This window comes from Corythoichthys intestinalis, chromosome 4 (genome assembly GCF_030265065.1).
Source record: "Corythoichthys intestinalis isolate RoL2023-P3 chromosome 4, ASM3026506v1, whole genome shotgun sequence".
Lineage (NCBI taxonomy): Eukaryota > Metazoa > Chordata > Actinopteri > Syngnathiformes > Syngnathidae > Corythoichthys > Corythoichthys intestinalis.
Genome location: NC_080398.1, coordinates 138,526 through 154,652, shown reverse-complemented (window position 1 = coordinate 154,652; position 16,127 = coordinate 138,526). Strand labels below are relative to the sequence as shown.

Here is a 16,127-nt window from a genome sequence, read left to right as displayed (position 1 = left end):
AACTATGATGTGGCCTTTGACAAAAGAACTTTTCATAGCCCTCCTTTACAGTAAACTCCAGTTAGATAACTTAATTCATACAAGAAATGGAAAACTCCATATACTGTACTAGCTAAGATAAATTAATATTATCGTTAGGACAATACTCCAGCAAAATTCCTCATGCCAAGTTAGGAGGTTCGAGGTAATTCACTCATTTTGTTTTTAGCAACACATCATATAGTCTGTACCATGTTGACCAGAGCAAAATCCACTCTCAAGCTTGCCATCTGCGCACGCCGGCTGCTGCGGCGTGACGCATAAATCCTCCCTCAGCTCACTTTTTAGAATATGGGAATTTATTTTCCACAGAAACATAGTACAACATTCGATACTAAACGCGTCACCGGTCCGGCGTCTGTGCAGCACGGACGGCGTCAGTAATCCACACCAAACTGACGTGATGTGTCAACAGTGAAAGGCTTTCATTCCGCCGTGATGATGAGGGAGTGCACTGATGCTGGGATTACAAGATAAGTCACTATGTTGACATGGACTAATGATGTCATGTGTGCGTAGCGCCATCATTAGCACTCACTGGGATGTTTGAAGAAATCAGCCTTTAATACCCCCTTTATGCCTGAATTTACATTTAAGAAAAACGAATAAAGAATTTGAGGAATACTTAATTGTACAAGAATAGTATTCATTAAAAAAATTAAAAATTAACATTGTAAAATAAAGATGAAATCCGAAAAATAAAAAAAAAGCATTAAAAGATTTAAAAATCATAAAAGCAATACAGAAATTATTTTAAAAAAAGATATAGTGTATTAAATTATTTTAACCTTTTCAAGGCCAAACCATAAAATTAACAGCAAATTAAATGTCTTTAATTTTCACTTATTATTAGACAGGCCCCTTCACTTATGGATTTTAAATCACACCTTAAAACATTTTATTTTTCTTCAGCTTTTAATGTGCAATGACTGTTTATGACCAAGTCTTTTATTTATTTTATGGGGTTGTTTTATGTCTGAAAGTTAACTTATTTAGCTGTTTTATGGTATGTAAAGCACTTTGGACTCCTTGGCGGATTTTTAGAATGGGCTATACAAATAAAGTTGATTGATTGATTGATTGATTTATAGATATAAACTTTAAGGATCCCTTGGAATTTTTTTTAAATTTTAAATACTGTATATTTTCACACATTTTTATCATACACTCAAAAAATAAACACTGGCTCAACTTAAAAAAAATAAAATAAAAAAAAGTAACAATTTGCATATGTTTTTTTAAAGTATTTCCAACTAAACAAATATTAAGTATTACTCATGAGATTTTTTATAGCTGAACAAACTCTGTAATTACCAGGACCAACATGGTATATTTTGTCCTCCGCAAGCTTAAGTTAAACCAACTCAATTTTTTATATCAAAGTTTTAGCATTAATAAGTGGTCAAATTAATTTATATAAGTTGCCGCAACTCCTTTATTTCACTTTCCTTCGACTCAAAAAAAGTGGATGCAAAATGTTACCTCAATGTTATTTAGGACTGGTGACTTAAATCACAATAAATTATATATGCAATTCCAGGTTCATTGTCAATATATATTTATTCATCCAAATTTCTGCAAGAGTACAATAGCAAAATAAGTACAGCAAAAACTACAGTTATCATTATCAGGTAAATGATAAAATCGGCCAATAAAAGCATTTTTAAATGAAACCCAATATCATCGAGATAAGCTTTTCATCTTTAGTTTACAACCAATGTGTGCGTTGCCTATAAAGTGAACAAAGAAACCATCTGTTTTTGTACAAAGGCTGATCACAGAATAGCACAGCAGTTATGCTTACTGACCATTAGATGTCTACAAACTCAGATGCTTGAGATTTGTTATGTAAGCAGACCATTTGCATTCATGGTGCAAAAATTAAATGAACAATAAATGATCGAAAAATTAACAAATTATCAACTCATAAAACATAACTACTCCGTTACCAGGAAGAAATGGTCACAAAGAAAACTAAAAAAAAAAAAGTACTAAAATATAAAAATTAGGGCTGTCAAAATGATCGCATTAACGGAAGGTAATTAATTTTTTAGATTAATCACGTTAAAATATTTGACGCAATTAACGCACATGGCCCGCTCAAACAGATTAAAATGACAGCACAGTGTGATGTCCACTTGTTACTTGTGTTTTTTTGTGTTTTGTCGCCCTCTGCTGGTGCTTGGGTGCGACTGATTTTATGGGTTTCAGCACCATGAGAATTGTGTAATTATTGACATCAACAATGGCGAGTTACTAGTTTATGTTTTGATTGAAAATTTTACAAACTTTACTAAAACGAAAACATTAAGAGGGGTTTTAATATAAAATTTCTATAACATGTACTAACATTTATCTTTTAAGAACTACAAGTCTTTTTTATCCATGGATCACTTTAACAGAATGTTAATGTTAATGCCATCTTGTTGATTTATTGTTATAATAAACAAATACAGTACTTATGTACAGTATGTTGAATGTATATATCCGTCTTTTGTCTTATCTTTCCATTCCAACAATAATTTACGGAAAAATATGGCATATTTTATAGATGGTTTGAATTGCGATTAATTAATTTTTAAGCTGTGATTAACTTGATTAAAAATTCTAATCGTTTGACAGCAATCTATGCAAAAGCCCAGCAAAATGCATCTTGGGAATTCTCATTGCATATACATGCATTGGATTACACACAGTTAACTGTAAACCATTACCAGCGAACATATAAAAACATATTTTATATTGGCTAAAACGAAATAAAAAGTGCAGATTGGTTCTAAAGTAAAAAAGAAAAGCATCTCTTGAAATTGTGCAAAAATAAATACTCCCCTTAATGTATCAATTACTTCAGATTAGGGCTAAAGGAAAATAAATATTTCCTGATTTGCAAATATCAAATAAATACACTCCCAAAAGTGTTAGTAATACGGTATTTGATAGTTCCCACTCTACATATTCGCCATAACTTTCCTAGTAGTGATCAATGATGTGTTCTTCTTTGTGTGTTTTGGTTTGTCGTCTTTTTCCTGTAATGTTAAAGTTGCTGGTTTAAGCGCATTACCTCTACCGCCCCCTGGATTGGAGGAGGACTAGCTCCAACATGGATTTTTTTGATTTTACTTAAATGTAATCGCCGTCTGTCTGCGTGCACCAAACCATGAGGCCCGTACCATGACAGTACGAGACGATTTACAGGTAGTCCCCGGTTTACGAACGAGTTCCGTTCCTGCACTGGCAATGTAACCCATATTTCCTCGTAAATTGGAAATAACCCTTTAAATACCTCAGAACACCCTCTAAATATAAATAAAAATACCCCAAAACATCGGTTAAATGTCATTGTACTGCCCTCGCCAAGATATTAGCACTAAGTCCTAGCTAGACAGTAAGCTAAACTTCGAAATGAAGACTTTATTCAGCTGCTCATGACATCAACACTTGCAGAATGTTACTAAAATAAACTGAAATTAAATCGGTCTCATCTTCAATAACAGCAACTCAACTTTGCGTTTACAAGTAGCTGCTGATACAGCAATAACAAACGATTAGCATGTATCAGTTAGCGTCTGCACATCGTCAAAAACAATCACATAAACTCGCCCCAAGTATTCAACCACAATTAAAAACGCACAATAAGCAGTACTAGAGGGGTTATAGCTCTCGCCTCTGGATGCGTCACAAGCAACAAATGTACGCGCAGGCTGTCACGAGACGCAGGCGTCGTAAAGTTGAAATCACGTAAGTCGGGTCCGTCCTAACCCGGGGACTACCTGTATATTTGTTCAATGTAAATCCAGGCATTAAGGGGTTAAAGCAGGCATGTCCAAAGTCCAGCCCGGGGGCCAAATGCGGCCTGTGGTCAAATTTCATCCGGCCCCCAGCCTCTGTCATAAAATCAATAACATCTGGCCCGGACACAAGACTTAATAAATTGGTCAGCAGTACTGCAACCAGCATATGAAGTAGCTTACACACTAAATGCTGCTCCTCATTTACCCACTAAAAGGCAGCAGCACTCTATTTTCTAAAATGGCGACAATCAACAAAAAAAGTTGACGGCGACGGCCGACGTTTCAAGGATAGGTGAAAATTGGACTACAACTGTGTCTGCCTCCTTTGCAAAGAGACATTCGCTGTTTTTAAAGAGTTCAATGTGAGGCGATATTACAAAACAAGACACGCTGACCTGTACGACAAGATTACAGGCAGCAAAATTGAAGCAACTTGAAGCTAGTTTAATTTCACAGCAGCAGCATTTCGCAAGACCCCGAGATTCGAAAGAGAACACCACAAGGCTAGTTGCGAGATTGTTGAAATTATTACCATATTGGCCCGAATATAAGACGGCCCTCATTATAAGACGACCCCCTCTTTTTCAAGACTCAAGTTTGAAAAAGTTTTTGAACACCAAATTAATTTTTATAAAGAAAATAATTATAGTACATCTGAAACAAATGATTATAACAATATATTTGAGAGAAAAAGCATGTTATTTTGCCTCATTCAAATCTTAATATCTGAACATTTAAATATGTAAACTAAAGTGCAATCACATTCGTAAATGAATGGCTTCTGGTTTTTGAAATGTAAATAAACCAATCTATTGTGATAAAACGACAAAATTGCAATAACTGCATTAGCCATCATAGTGAAGTCTAACTGTAACTGTAGTCTTGAAACAAATCTGAAAGGAAAAACATTGCAAAAAAGTAATGCAAACTGGTTAAACTTGAGAGTAGCTGAGATCTGTCATGACAGAACATCACTTCAATGATATCTGGCGCCATCTAGACCACGAATATAAAACGACCCCCACTTTTTCAGTTTTATTTCAATGCCAAACACGCCGTCTTATTTTAGGGCCAATACGGTAATTAAAAAAGATAATGAAGCAAATGTGACACACAGAATGGCTTGCTAAAATTTGCTTAAATATATTGTTCTATGTAAAGGTTGTCAGTCAAGGTCGGCCCCCCACATTTTTACCACACCAAATCTGGCCCCCTTTGCAAAAAGTTTGGACACCCCTGGGTTAAAGGGACAGGCAGTAGGGCAGAAATGCCTCCCGTGTCAAAGACAGTAGACAGTAGAATAGGTCAGTGTATTTATTTATGCAAACTACCATTTTTTTCGACTTGTGATAATGTTTAGACACAAGAAATAACACCACTTACGAGTGTAGCCATTTTGTGACATCAATTACACCCACACACATAAACACAAGACAACAGGTATTACTGACATCACAAGGAAGGACTGACAATCTGGGATTCTTGCATTTGATTGGCTAAAACAGGGGTCGGGAACCTTTTTGGCTGAGAGAGCCATGAACACCACATATTTTAAAATGTAATTCTGTGAGAGCCATACAATAGGTTTAAAAATACAAGTAATACAGTATGTGCATTTTATGTACTTTCAACACTTTTAAAGTACAATAAGTCCCTGAATTATTTTTAATAACTTATAAATAATAATAATTAAATAAAATAATGGTTATTAAATAATATTAAAATAATTATTTTAATATTTTGTGTCCACAGATAGACTGTTGTACTTACGGTTTTAAACCAGCATGGGGGAGGCGTTCGCTACATGGCGTGCATGGGCAATAAATGTTCGCATTTTAGAACGAATAAGAAATCAGCCGTCTTGGCAGCAATGTGAGACGGAGGTTGTAAACTAGTATTTTTTTCTTGTTTAAGGTGGGAAAAAGAGTATAATTTGACTGTGTATATTAGCGGATTGCTTTATTTTATGATTGTGATGTGTGCTGTGTGTTAATATAGTTCAGAATTATGTTAATCGTTAAGTATTGTAATGTCCGTAACTATTTGTGGGCCCTTGAAGAGGCCATCAGACGGCAGAGTAGTGACGTAGCGGGAAGCAAGGAGGAGAGAGCGTACGGCGTGAGAGCGAAGTTAGCATGTTGCGGATAACGCTGTTATTTTGTTTATTATTTCTATGGTTGCCACAATAAAGTGGGAAAGTCATCACCAACTCCTCTCCTTCCTATTTTCCCATTCGGGGCTATTACAGTAGGGTGACCATATTTTGATTTCCAAAAAAGAGGACACTCGGCCCAGCCTCGAGATACTTCAATTTTACTCGAAGTTCACTCAGAGATGCCTATATCACTTTAATATATTTAAAGTGTGCCTCCTCAGTCTAGACAGAAAAATTCAGTTTTATTTAAAAAAATGCCATATAGTATATATTATATACTATATGGAATTAAAAAAATAAAAAAATTAATGACAAAAAAAAATTCACGCAGACCCGTGAAAATATAGTACAGTCAATACAGACACACAGTAGGCTTGTGCCACATAATTTTTTTAATAAATTACTATCACGACAATTGTTGAGAAATTGTTATTCCCACTCTATTTTTATTCTTATTCAATGTTCTAGATTGCACGCAAAAAATAACCAAAATAAACCGACAAACTATTCAACCAGCATGTTTCCAAACGCAGCAGTTCAAAACTACATTTCCCATAATGCCTATCGCGGCTTAGCTCACTGATAGCTACCCTATTAGCGAGTACCGGGAGACGAGGCAAAATCAAACTTTGCTATCTGTGTTTACAATCATCGGTAGCGCAACAATTTGACTTCAAACGGGATTTTACAGATTACGCCAGTACAAAGCTCCGACAGAAGTCAACAGTTGCCATTATATAAGAATTTATCGTAAAAAACCTCTTAACAACTGGGCAGGCGCTCCTACTTAAAATATAATACCAACATTAAACCAAATACACGAACGCAGAACAATTAATACAAGACTAATACAACATACTGCATCTCTTTGTACCTATATATTGTATAATATATAACAGAAGACACATGAGCGATATTAACAGAAGAGAAACTTACAGAAAGGTGTACGGAGCACTAGAAACGTCTCTTAAAATTACTCCTTTTTGTAGTCTGTAACTGCCTCTTCTCTTGCCAAACCGTCAACCCAGTAGATGGCGGTAATGGCCCATAATACAAGGGGTAAACTGTACTCCTTCTCCCGCCCCTACTAGTAGGAGCCACGACAACGCAGGCAAGCGCTGCCCCCCAGCGGCCGGAGATATTCTCCCCAAATTGGTCCCGTGAAAAATCATAAAAACCGGACATTTTCATGAATTTATAAAACCCGGCCGGATGACGAGGACACGACGTGAAAGGTGGACATGTCCGGGCAAAAGAGGACGTTTGGTCACCCTATATTACAGTATGTTTATGTGTGACTGCAGATGTGTTTGTAATGGCGAGCGGACGACGAGTGAATACTAGTAGTGTCTAAAATGCAGAAGTTAAATGTTTTGTCACAAAAACTTGACCGTCACAGTCATCATCAGACTTCAGACGTTCTCCACTGCCGCACCTGTAGTGTCCGTAGTGTATCGAATGTCGCCTGATCAATGGGTTTGCCAATGGAAAACATGTGAGCGCCCCTTACTGGTTGCTCTTTTCAACGCTTCCCCTGTGGCTCTTACGCCCACCAGGTGTCCCCCGAGGTCCTAGCGCCGTTCCCATTACATAACAAAACTTTTTTTTTTTTTTTAATAACTGAAGATTTGTCTGCGAGCCAGATGCAACCGTCAAAAGAGCCATATCTGGCTCGCGAGCCATAGGTTCCCGACCCCTGGGCTAAAACAATAGTAGCATTTCAAAATGTCCACCACCACTTCATTTTTCTCCACTATTTAACATCAGAAACATTGAAATTTGTCCTGTGACTTCTTTGGCTGCCGTTGACAGCGGTAGACATTCAATCCATTTTGACTGTCCAGTTAAATCCAGTCACATAGATTGGACGTCTAGCACCGTCAATGGCACCCAATGAGTTAATCAACTAATGTGGAATGCTATACTCTTATTTTTTATTTTTATTTTTTTAGAAAAGAAGGCTGCAAAGTCATCTGGGTGTGAGCAAACACCCGTCAAAGGAGCCCCTTTTCCTGCAAAACATCAGTTTGCTTTGAATCGTCAGAACTCTAAGGTAATCGAATTGGCATTTGCTTAAACCGTATCATTATGTCTCCTGTGAACACTTCAGGAACACAAATGCGACTGGGTGGAGGTGACTCACGCTGGCATTTGCAATGTATTTTTCACTCGGTGATGATGCATGTGTTAGCATTGACAGGATGTTATGTGTTCCAGAGACGTGGAGTGGAGACCATGTGGTGTTTGAAGCTGCTCTTACCGTTCCTTCTAATCATCAATGGTGAGAAACTGACGGGAAGTCAGAACTGTCAAGCGTACACTTGCTAGTAAGACTCTTACTTTTCCAATTTACTTTGTTTTAGAAGTCAGCTGCCAGTGGAACGTTTGGGTTCCGCGGGACATCTCGGCCATGAGCAACACTTGCGTAGTCATCCCGTGCACATTCATGTATCCGTCAGGCATCAGGCCGTACCGTGGCGTCCACGGTATCTGGTACTACGGACAGCCCTACCCGCAGCTTTTCCCACCAGTGGTGTTCAAGACGCGTACGGACGTTTTCCACGAGAGCTACAAGGGTCGCACCAAGATGCTGGGTGACCTGCAGCAGAGGAACTGTACGCTGCTTATCAACAACGTTGGCCCAGAGCACTCAGGGAGGTACTATTTCCGCGCTGACCTTGGCGGGGCCAACGTGTACACCTTCCCAGACTTTGCAGAGCTAAAAGTTCTGGGTGAGAACACGCACAACTGATTGATTTTGAAAAATAGATTGAAAGTCCCTGACTAATTCAGTTCTTCCATCAGAACAACCCAACATCGACGTCCCTGATGAGATTGTGAGCGACGAAAGCTTGACGCTGACGTGTTACGCTCCCGACAACTGCCCTGATATGACTCCTGAGATCCAGTGGATGTACACGGACTACCTGCCCGACCCAGAGTTCAGCTCTGACTTCCAGGAGGAGAGCAACACAGGGGTGTTATCCCACACCCTGGTATTCACCCCGAGGCCGGTGCACAACGGCCAGCTGCTGGGCTGCAGAGTGTACTACCCCAACACCTCACTAGTCTACGAGAGGCTCATCTCTCTGGACATCAAGTGTGAGTAGAAACTGCCATGTCCAGTAGGAGTATGACAATATATCATTATATGTATATTAGATAGATAGATAGATCAATCGATAGATATAGATAGATAGATCTTGATAGATAGCTAAATCAATACCAGAGGTGGGCAAACCGGTCCTCAAGGGCCGTAGTGGGTCATAGTCTTTGTTCCAACTGATCCAGCACAGAAAGTTTAACCAATGTTTTTTTTTTTTTTCTGAGACAAAAAGCAACTGTGCAAGACACCAGATTGGTGAAAAGGTTACCTCTTGACGGGTTGGAACGGAAACCTGCATCCACTGCGGCTCTTCATGGAATATTTTGGCCACCCTGATCTAGATAGATCTATAGTGTTTTAGATCAGTGGTTCATAACCTGGGTTTGATCAAACCCCAGGGGTTTGGCGAGTAAGTCCAAGGGGTTCCAAGGTTAAGAATACACAGGACCCCATTTTCATACTCTGGCTAAAAGCAAAGTGTCATTTTAGACCAGATTTTGGACAGGTTTGCACCCTATTTAAAGGCTTTATTCAATGTCTTTCAACTGCGAGCCCTCTTGTTAATTTTAGGAGAAACTGGTTTGCTCAGTGGAAGGTTGACACTTGGTATAGTAAAAGTATAACAGACCTACAGGCAGTGTAGGGTTAAATTCCAAAGGGTTTGGTTCATACATGTGAAACCTGTGGGGTTTGACACCTTTAACAAGATTAAGAACCACTGAATTAAATAGTATATATAACTGTATATAGAGAGATAGATCTAGTTAGATAGATTGTATAGATCAGGGGTCATGAATTAAAAATCCTCTGAGTCCGAAATTAAAAAATTACAACAATCTCTGGTCCGGATATGTTTTTAATGCTTCTTTTTTTCCCCAAAATACAAACGAATCTTTACATGGTCATGCTGATAATTACAACATTCAAAAATGTAAATAAAATATAAAAGGTGCATAAAACAAAAAAAAAAATGCTTTAATTGAATCATTAAATAGCAACATAAGAGCATGTTCAAGGCTTTTTTGTTGTTGTTTGTTTTAATTGTGGATGCTGACAGGGGGATTTGCTTTATTTTTTGACAGACCTCTTATTTTTGCTTTCCATGAAGCAAAGTTTCAGCAACTGCACTCATACAATCTTTAACAATCTGTGCGTCACTAAAAGACTTTTTGTTTTGACCCAAAAGCCATGCTATTCTGAGGGAGCATTCATTTGCGCGTTGCTGTGCAGTGAATGAATGAACCACGAGCCTTGAGGTGCGATCATATTGAGCCCTTATTTTCGCAGTTTTTTGAGAACGGATTGCAGAGTTCATAGGGAAACTTTGCGAAAAAGCTACGTGCTTCGTCTCATAGTGCCTTTTCAAATTGCTGCTTTTTCAAGCGCTACCGTCTCTGAACAGATGAGCCATAGCGGTCTTGTGCTGCCGCCAGGTAAAATGAACAAAAATGTGTTGGTCCACTCCTCCTTAAACAATCTGTTTTCTGCATCAATCTTGCGTAGTTTTGAGCACGCCATTTGCCGTACCTTTTCGCCTCATCCTCCAACTTTATTCGGCTCAGTTTTTGGCTGTCACTCCGCGGAGTCTGGAAAGCGAGTGTGAGACATGCTGTTGTAAAAATAACTTTCAAATGCTTCACTCCCATTGGCTGGCTCACGCGCGTCACCGCTAAGGTTTTTGTTTGTTGCCCACCTCCGCTCTGCAAACCTGCAGACAAAAATGATTTTTGTTGTTACAATGTGTATTAGTCGCGACAGCTTGAGATCCGGTCCAGACGGCTTAGGGGTCTGGAACCGGACCGAGGTCCGCGGTTCCATGACCTCTGGTATAAATTGTAGATAGATAGATTGACTTAGATACAGTAGATGGTAGCTAGACTTATCTATCATCTTTAGATAGATAGATCTGTTTAGATAGATGATAGAAAGATCATCCATCCATCCAGCCGACTCAAGGTCCAAATTACAACAACACATTACAACGAAAAGATTGCCAAAACTTTCCACTAGACCAAAATTTTCTGCAATAGTGTTTCTGTTGACTCGCTGGCTGACATTGACAGCGCTACATGACCAGTTCATTTTAAATGGGAGGGGACGAATAATCAATTGCTGGCAGCCTCCCAGTCGAATTTTAATGGACGGCTCTCGCTGTCAGTGGCAGCTGATGAGTTTTTGACAAATATTTATTTAATCGTTTTATGTTCTAATTCAGGAACAGCTGAACAGATCATGCTCACTTTTACACACCTTCATTCATTTATTTATTTATTGTCATCATCATCAGTATCATTGACAGTTGCAAAATGTGATATGATTAGCCCGAAGAAAGAAAGAACCGATGAAAGACAAGGGCTGACGGGAGAAGCATATGCTTATCAAGACCCGTCCCCCTGCAGCCATAGCCATAGCCGTTCATAGAACATGCTCATGAATTCACCTAATATGTAAAGTCACGGTGCCATTCGGAAGGTGTACCCACTCTGTGAATGGCTCACTGTTTGAATGTCATTTACATATGTAGTGCTGCAATGCATACCAGGAGGCACGAAACATGTTGTACGACAACAGTGTTGACAGTAGGTGGCAGCAGAGGTTGTCCATCTTTCCCAAGGCAAGTGAGAGATTACATTGAGCTGTGATTGCCAAATGAAGCTTCTTGAAGCAATGTAGCATGGTGGTTCATTTGTTCTGTGGCGGTATTAGGTGATCATGAAGCCAAAGAGGCACAGTGTTGAGAATTCTATGGCTATTTGTTTGAGGTGGGGTGGGGAGGGGCGGGGTCCTAGCTACATGTTCGCCTAGGGCACTTAGTTACCCATGCCCGGGCCTGGTACTAAGTTGAGTTTGAGACTCCTGCTCTACAGTAAAGACAATATAGATAGTTCTTTTATTGGTGTAATTCTGATTATTTCAATACGTATGTTGCAAAATACTCTGTCGAGTTCCAGCAAGTGTGACATCTTTCCCTCCAACTAGATGCTCCCCGTTCAGTGTGGGTAAACGTCTCCTCGGAAGTGATGGAGGGCAACTCGGTGACGCTCCACTGCGAGGTGGACAGCAACCCTCCTCCAAGGATCTCCTGGAAATTTGGAGAACAGGAGCTGCTATGGGACACGGCGTCCAACTTGTCGCTCACCATAGATGACGTGACGCCGGCGGAGGAGGGGGTCTACACGTGCATCGGGGACAACGGCTATGGCGCCATGAATACGTCACTGTATTTGGCTGTCAAGTGTGAGTATCTAATGGTGTTAATAATTTAGTAGAAATACAGTTTTTCCTAATATTTGTGCATGAAAGTGTTTTAATATTATGTGCCCTGTCAAATTTGACCCAAAGTATACTTACTATATATTTCAGACCCTCCCCGCGAGCCCGTCATCAACGACTCCCTGACAGTGCTGGAGGGTGCCTCATTTACGCTCCATTGCAGCACTCAGGGTAGCCCTCCGCCCACCCTTACCTGGCTGAAGGACGGCGAGCTAGTGGGCACCATCACCGCTGACGAGCTGTCCGTGCTGGAGATCGAGGGCATCACGCCACAGGGCGATGGCCAGTACCGTTGCCTGGCTGAGAACGAACACGGCCGGGCCAGCAGCTCCCTGAACATCACAGTGGAGTGTAAGTAGGACAAAAAAACATCTTAGATGTAGTTTTTCCCCACCATGATTTTTCCTTGTCGTCCCTGCCAGATGCTCCTGTCCTCCTGGAAGAATCCAAATGTACAGTAGTACGAGAGGGTGTCCAGTGCGTCTGCATGGGCATGGGGAACCCTGAACCTACCATTGAGTTCTACCTGCCCGATTTGAATGTCACCGTCAACGAGACGGAGGGCCGCTACAACTTCTACACGCACACCGACGGCCAGACGGCCACGGGCATGATCAAACTGCGGGAGAAGGGCGAGCGGGCCGGCAATGGTGTCCCCGCCGTCAACGTCCGTTGCAAGATCTCTAACATGTACGGGAGCGAAAATGTACCCCTGGAGCTGCAGCAGGAGAGTGAGTACTGGCATTTTAGAGTACAGAGTAAGTTTTGAGTAGGGCTGTCAAACGATTAAAATTTTTTATCGAGTTATTACAGCTTAAAAATCAATTAATCGTAATTAATCGCAATTCAAACCATCTCTAAAATATGCCATATTTTTCTGTAAATTGTTGTTGGAATGGAAAGATAAGACACAAGACGGATATATACATTCAACATACGGTAAATAAGTTCTGTATTTGTTTATTATGACAATAAATCAACAAGATGGCATTAACATTATTAACATTCTCTTAAAGCGATCCATGGATAAAAAAAGACTTGTAGTTCTTAAAAGATAAATGTTAGTACAAGTTATAGAAATGTTATATTAAAACCCCTCTTAATGTTTTCGTTTGATTAAAATTTGTAAAATTTTCAATCAAAAAATAAACTAGTAGCTCGCCATTGTTGATGTCAATAATTACACCATGCTCACTCATTGTGCTCAAACCAATAAAATCATTTCGACCCAAGCGCCAGCAGAGGGCGCCAAACACCAAAAAACAAGACACTGCTGTCATTTTAATCTGTTTGAGCGGGGCATGTGCCTTAATTGTGTCAAATATTTTAACGTGATTAATTTAAAAAATTAACGCCCGTTAACTAGGGCTGTCAAACGATTAAAATTTTTAATCGAGTTAATTACAGCTTAAAAATTAATTAATTGTAATTAATCGCAATTCAAACCATCTGTAAAATATGCCATATTTTTCTGTAAATTATTGTTGGAATGGAAAGATAAGACACAAGATGGATATATACATTCAACATACGGTACATAAGGACTGTGTTTGTTTATTATAACAATAAATCAACAAGATGGCATTAACATTATTAACATCCTCTTAAAGCGATCCATGGATAGAAAGACTTGTAGTTCTTAAAATATAAATGTTACTACAAGTTATAGAAATTTTATATTAAAACCCCTCTTAATGTTTTCGTTTTAATAAAATTTGTAAAATTTTCAATCAAAAAATAAACTAGTAGCCCGCCATTGTTGATGTCAATAATTACTTACACAATGCTCATGGGTGCTGAAGCCTATAAAATCAGTCGCACCGAAGTGCCAGCAGAGGGCGGCAAAACTCCATAAAACACAACAAGTGAGCGTTTCACTGTACTGTCATTTAAATTTGTCTGAGCGGGTCATCTGCGTTAATTGCGTCAAATATTTTAACGCGATTAATTTAAAAAATTAATTAACGCCCGTTAACGCGATAATTTTGACAGCCCTACCGTTAACGCGATAATTTTGACAGCCCTAGTTTTGAGTAAAAAATACAACAATTAATCATAATTTACATAACAAATATAGATCAAACACATAGACACAAAGTCATCGACCAAAAATAGCCACTTTCCCTATAAAAAGGGTTAAAGGTCCTAAGTGGGTCAAAGTACTCACACTGTGACTTAACCTGTTCTCTGTACTTCTTTTTTCTTAAATCCCGACCCTCGCTAAATGCTTCCGCTCTCTCCAGAGAAATACCTGATGGCCGTTATCGTTGGCACAATCGGCGGAGTAGCAGTCATCGCCTTCATCATCGCGGCAGTGAGATACGTGGGCCACAACAACAAGAAGTGAGTACTCTCAAGACAATCAACAGGAGACGTTAGCTCCCTTTTATTTTCAGTAAAGTCTGAGGAAACACTTAAGCCTCGTCATCCATTTTAAATCGCACTGACGCATTTTGAGTGAAAGGGGGATTTTTCGTTTTCCTTGAACGATTGCTTCCTGGTTGAGGGGTTGAGCATGGTGGACTAATAGTTTCCCAAAGGGGTGTAACGGTACATGTATTTAGGTTTCTTCGTAATCCAAGAAGGTTGAACTGAGTCAACTGGACTCTGTTTGCTGAAGGCGTTTCACCAATAATTTGAAAGGTTTCTTCAGTTTTAAATTCTCATGAATGGCGCATTGCCGATCCATCCATCAAGAGTGTCACACATAAGGAAGGCTCTCACTATCTGTCTCTGGGTACAGTACAGAGTCCCCGCACCTGAGACTAAGGCTAGAAACAGGAAGTGTACTGATCTCAGAAACTCCAAAGTCAGTGTCCTAACATATTTTAAAACCGCTTACTCCCTTAGATAGAATTGGGTTTACCCCAAGGACAAAAGTAGAGAGGAGTACAATAATCTCTACATTGGACAGAGCAAGTATGGCACAACATAACACAGTCCATTCTTCACGTCCAGAGCCAACATCAAGAAAAGAGGGGACATGTCTATCAACACCACTAAATTCTGGGTAGGAAGGACTGCTAATTTGATACAGTAATTATGTATGTCTGTACATGTAGAAGAACCTTTCTAATTGAAGGAGAATTAATTCCATCTCTCTGATCGGTCTGATCCACGTCTGCGACGCGATCCTTCCCCTTCGACCAAGCAAGACTCGAACCGGGGCTGCCAGCATGGCAGGACTGCACGATAACTATTAGGCTAAAAAGTAGCAGACCGAGCTTGCGCTCTTGAAGGCATCGGTAGTGAGGTTTCCACGGCATGCAACACTCCAACTTGCACCCATTACACTCACCCCCAAAACCGTCCCTTCCGATCCAAGTCACGACACCTATGTGATCCGTGCCGGTGACGCGATCCGTACCCCTTACCCAAGTCAGGAGCTGAACCCAGGCTAACAACGCAGGAGAAGAGCACAATTTCAGGGGTGCCCAAGTCCAGTCCTCGATAGCCCCTATCCAGCTTTTTTTCCATGTCTCTGTTTTCCGAAATTTCCAGGTTCGCGGTGAATCAGTAACAGGCACACTTTTGCTCAATAGCCGATGTTTATTGATTAGAAAATGCAGAGAAAATGAAATTTATTGATCACAATCCCACAAAAGCAAGCAAACAGATATAAAAAACAAGCAAACAAATGGTAACGAGATGCTAGATTTAAGTTTGTCAATCTCAGAAACCCCGTGTTACGTTACAGCACAACTAGTTGTCCCTTAGAAATGAAAATCGCTTACCGTGACAAACGAGTGGGAAGCCAACAACA

The 16,127-nt window shown here is 39.8% G+C and overlaps 1 protein-coding gene across 6 annotated transcripts in view; it reads left to right on the top strand.

Moving 5' to 3' along the window:
* Window positions 1–16,127, top strand: part of LOC130915068 (myelin-associated glycoprotein-like) — a 59,213-nt gene that overhangs the window by 29,205 nt on the left and 13,881 nt on the right. For 5 of the 6 annotated variants that reach the window (XM_057834772.1, XM_057834770.1, XM_057834775.1 and 2 more), the window contains exons 3-10: window positions 7,938–8,038; window positions 8,203–8,266; window positions 8,349–8,717; window positions 8,791–9,087; window positions 12,071–12,328; window positions 12,455–12,715; window positions 12,787–13,095; window positions 14,608–14,707. In XM_057834772.1, coding sequence (XP_057690755.1) covers window positions 8,221–8,266; window positions 8,349–8,717; window positions 8,791–9,087; window positions 12,071–12,328; window positions 12,455–12,715; window positions 12,787–13,095; window positions 14,608–14,707 — 1,640 coding nt within the window. In that variant the 5' untranslated portion in view covers window positions 7,938–8,038; window positions 8,203–8,220. The remainder of the gene's footprint in view (window positions 1–7,937; window positions 8,039–8,202; window positions 8,267–8,348; window positions 8,718–8,790; window positions 9,088–12,070; window positions 12,329–12,454; window positions 12,716–12,786; window positions 13,096–14,607; window positions 14,708–16,127) is intronic. The other variant, XM_057834771.1, reaches the window with a different exon arrangement.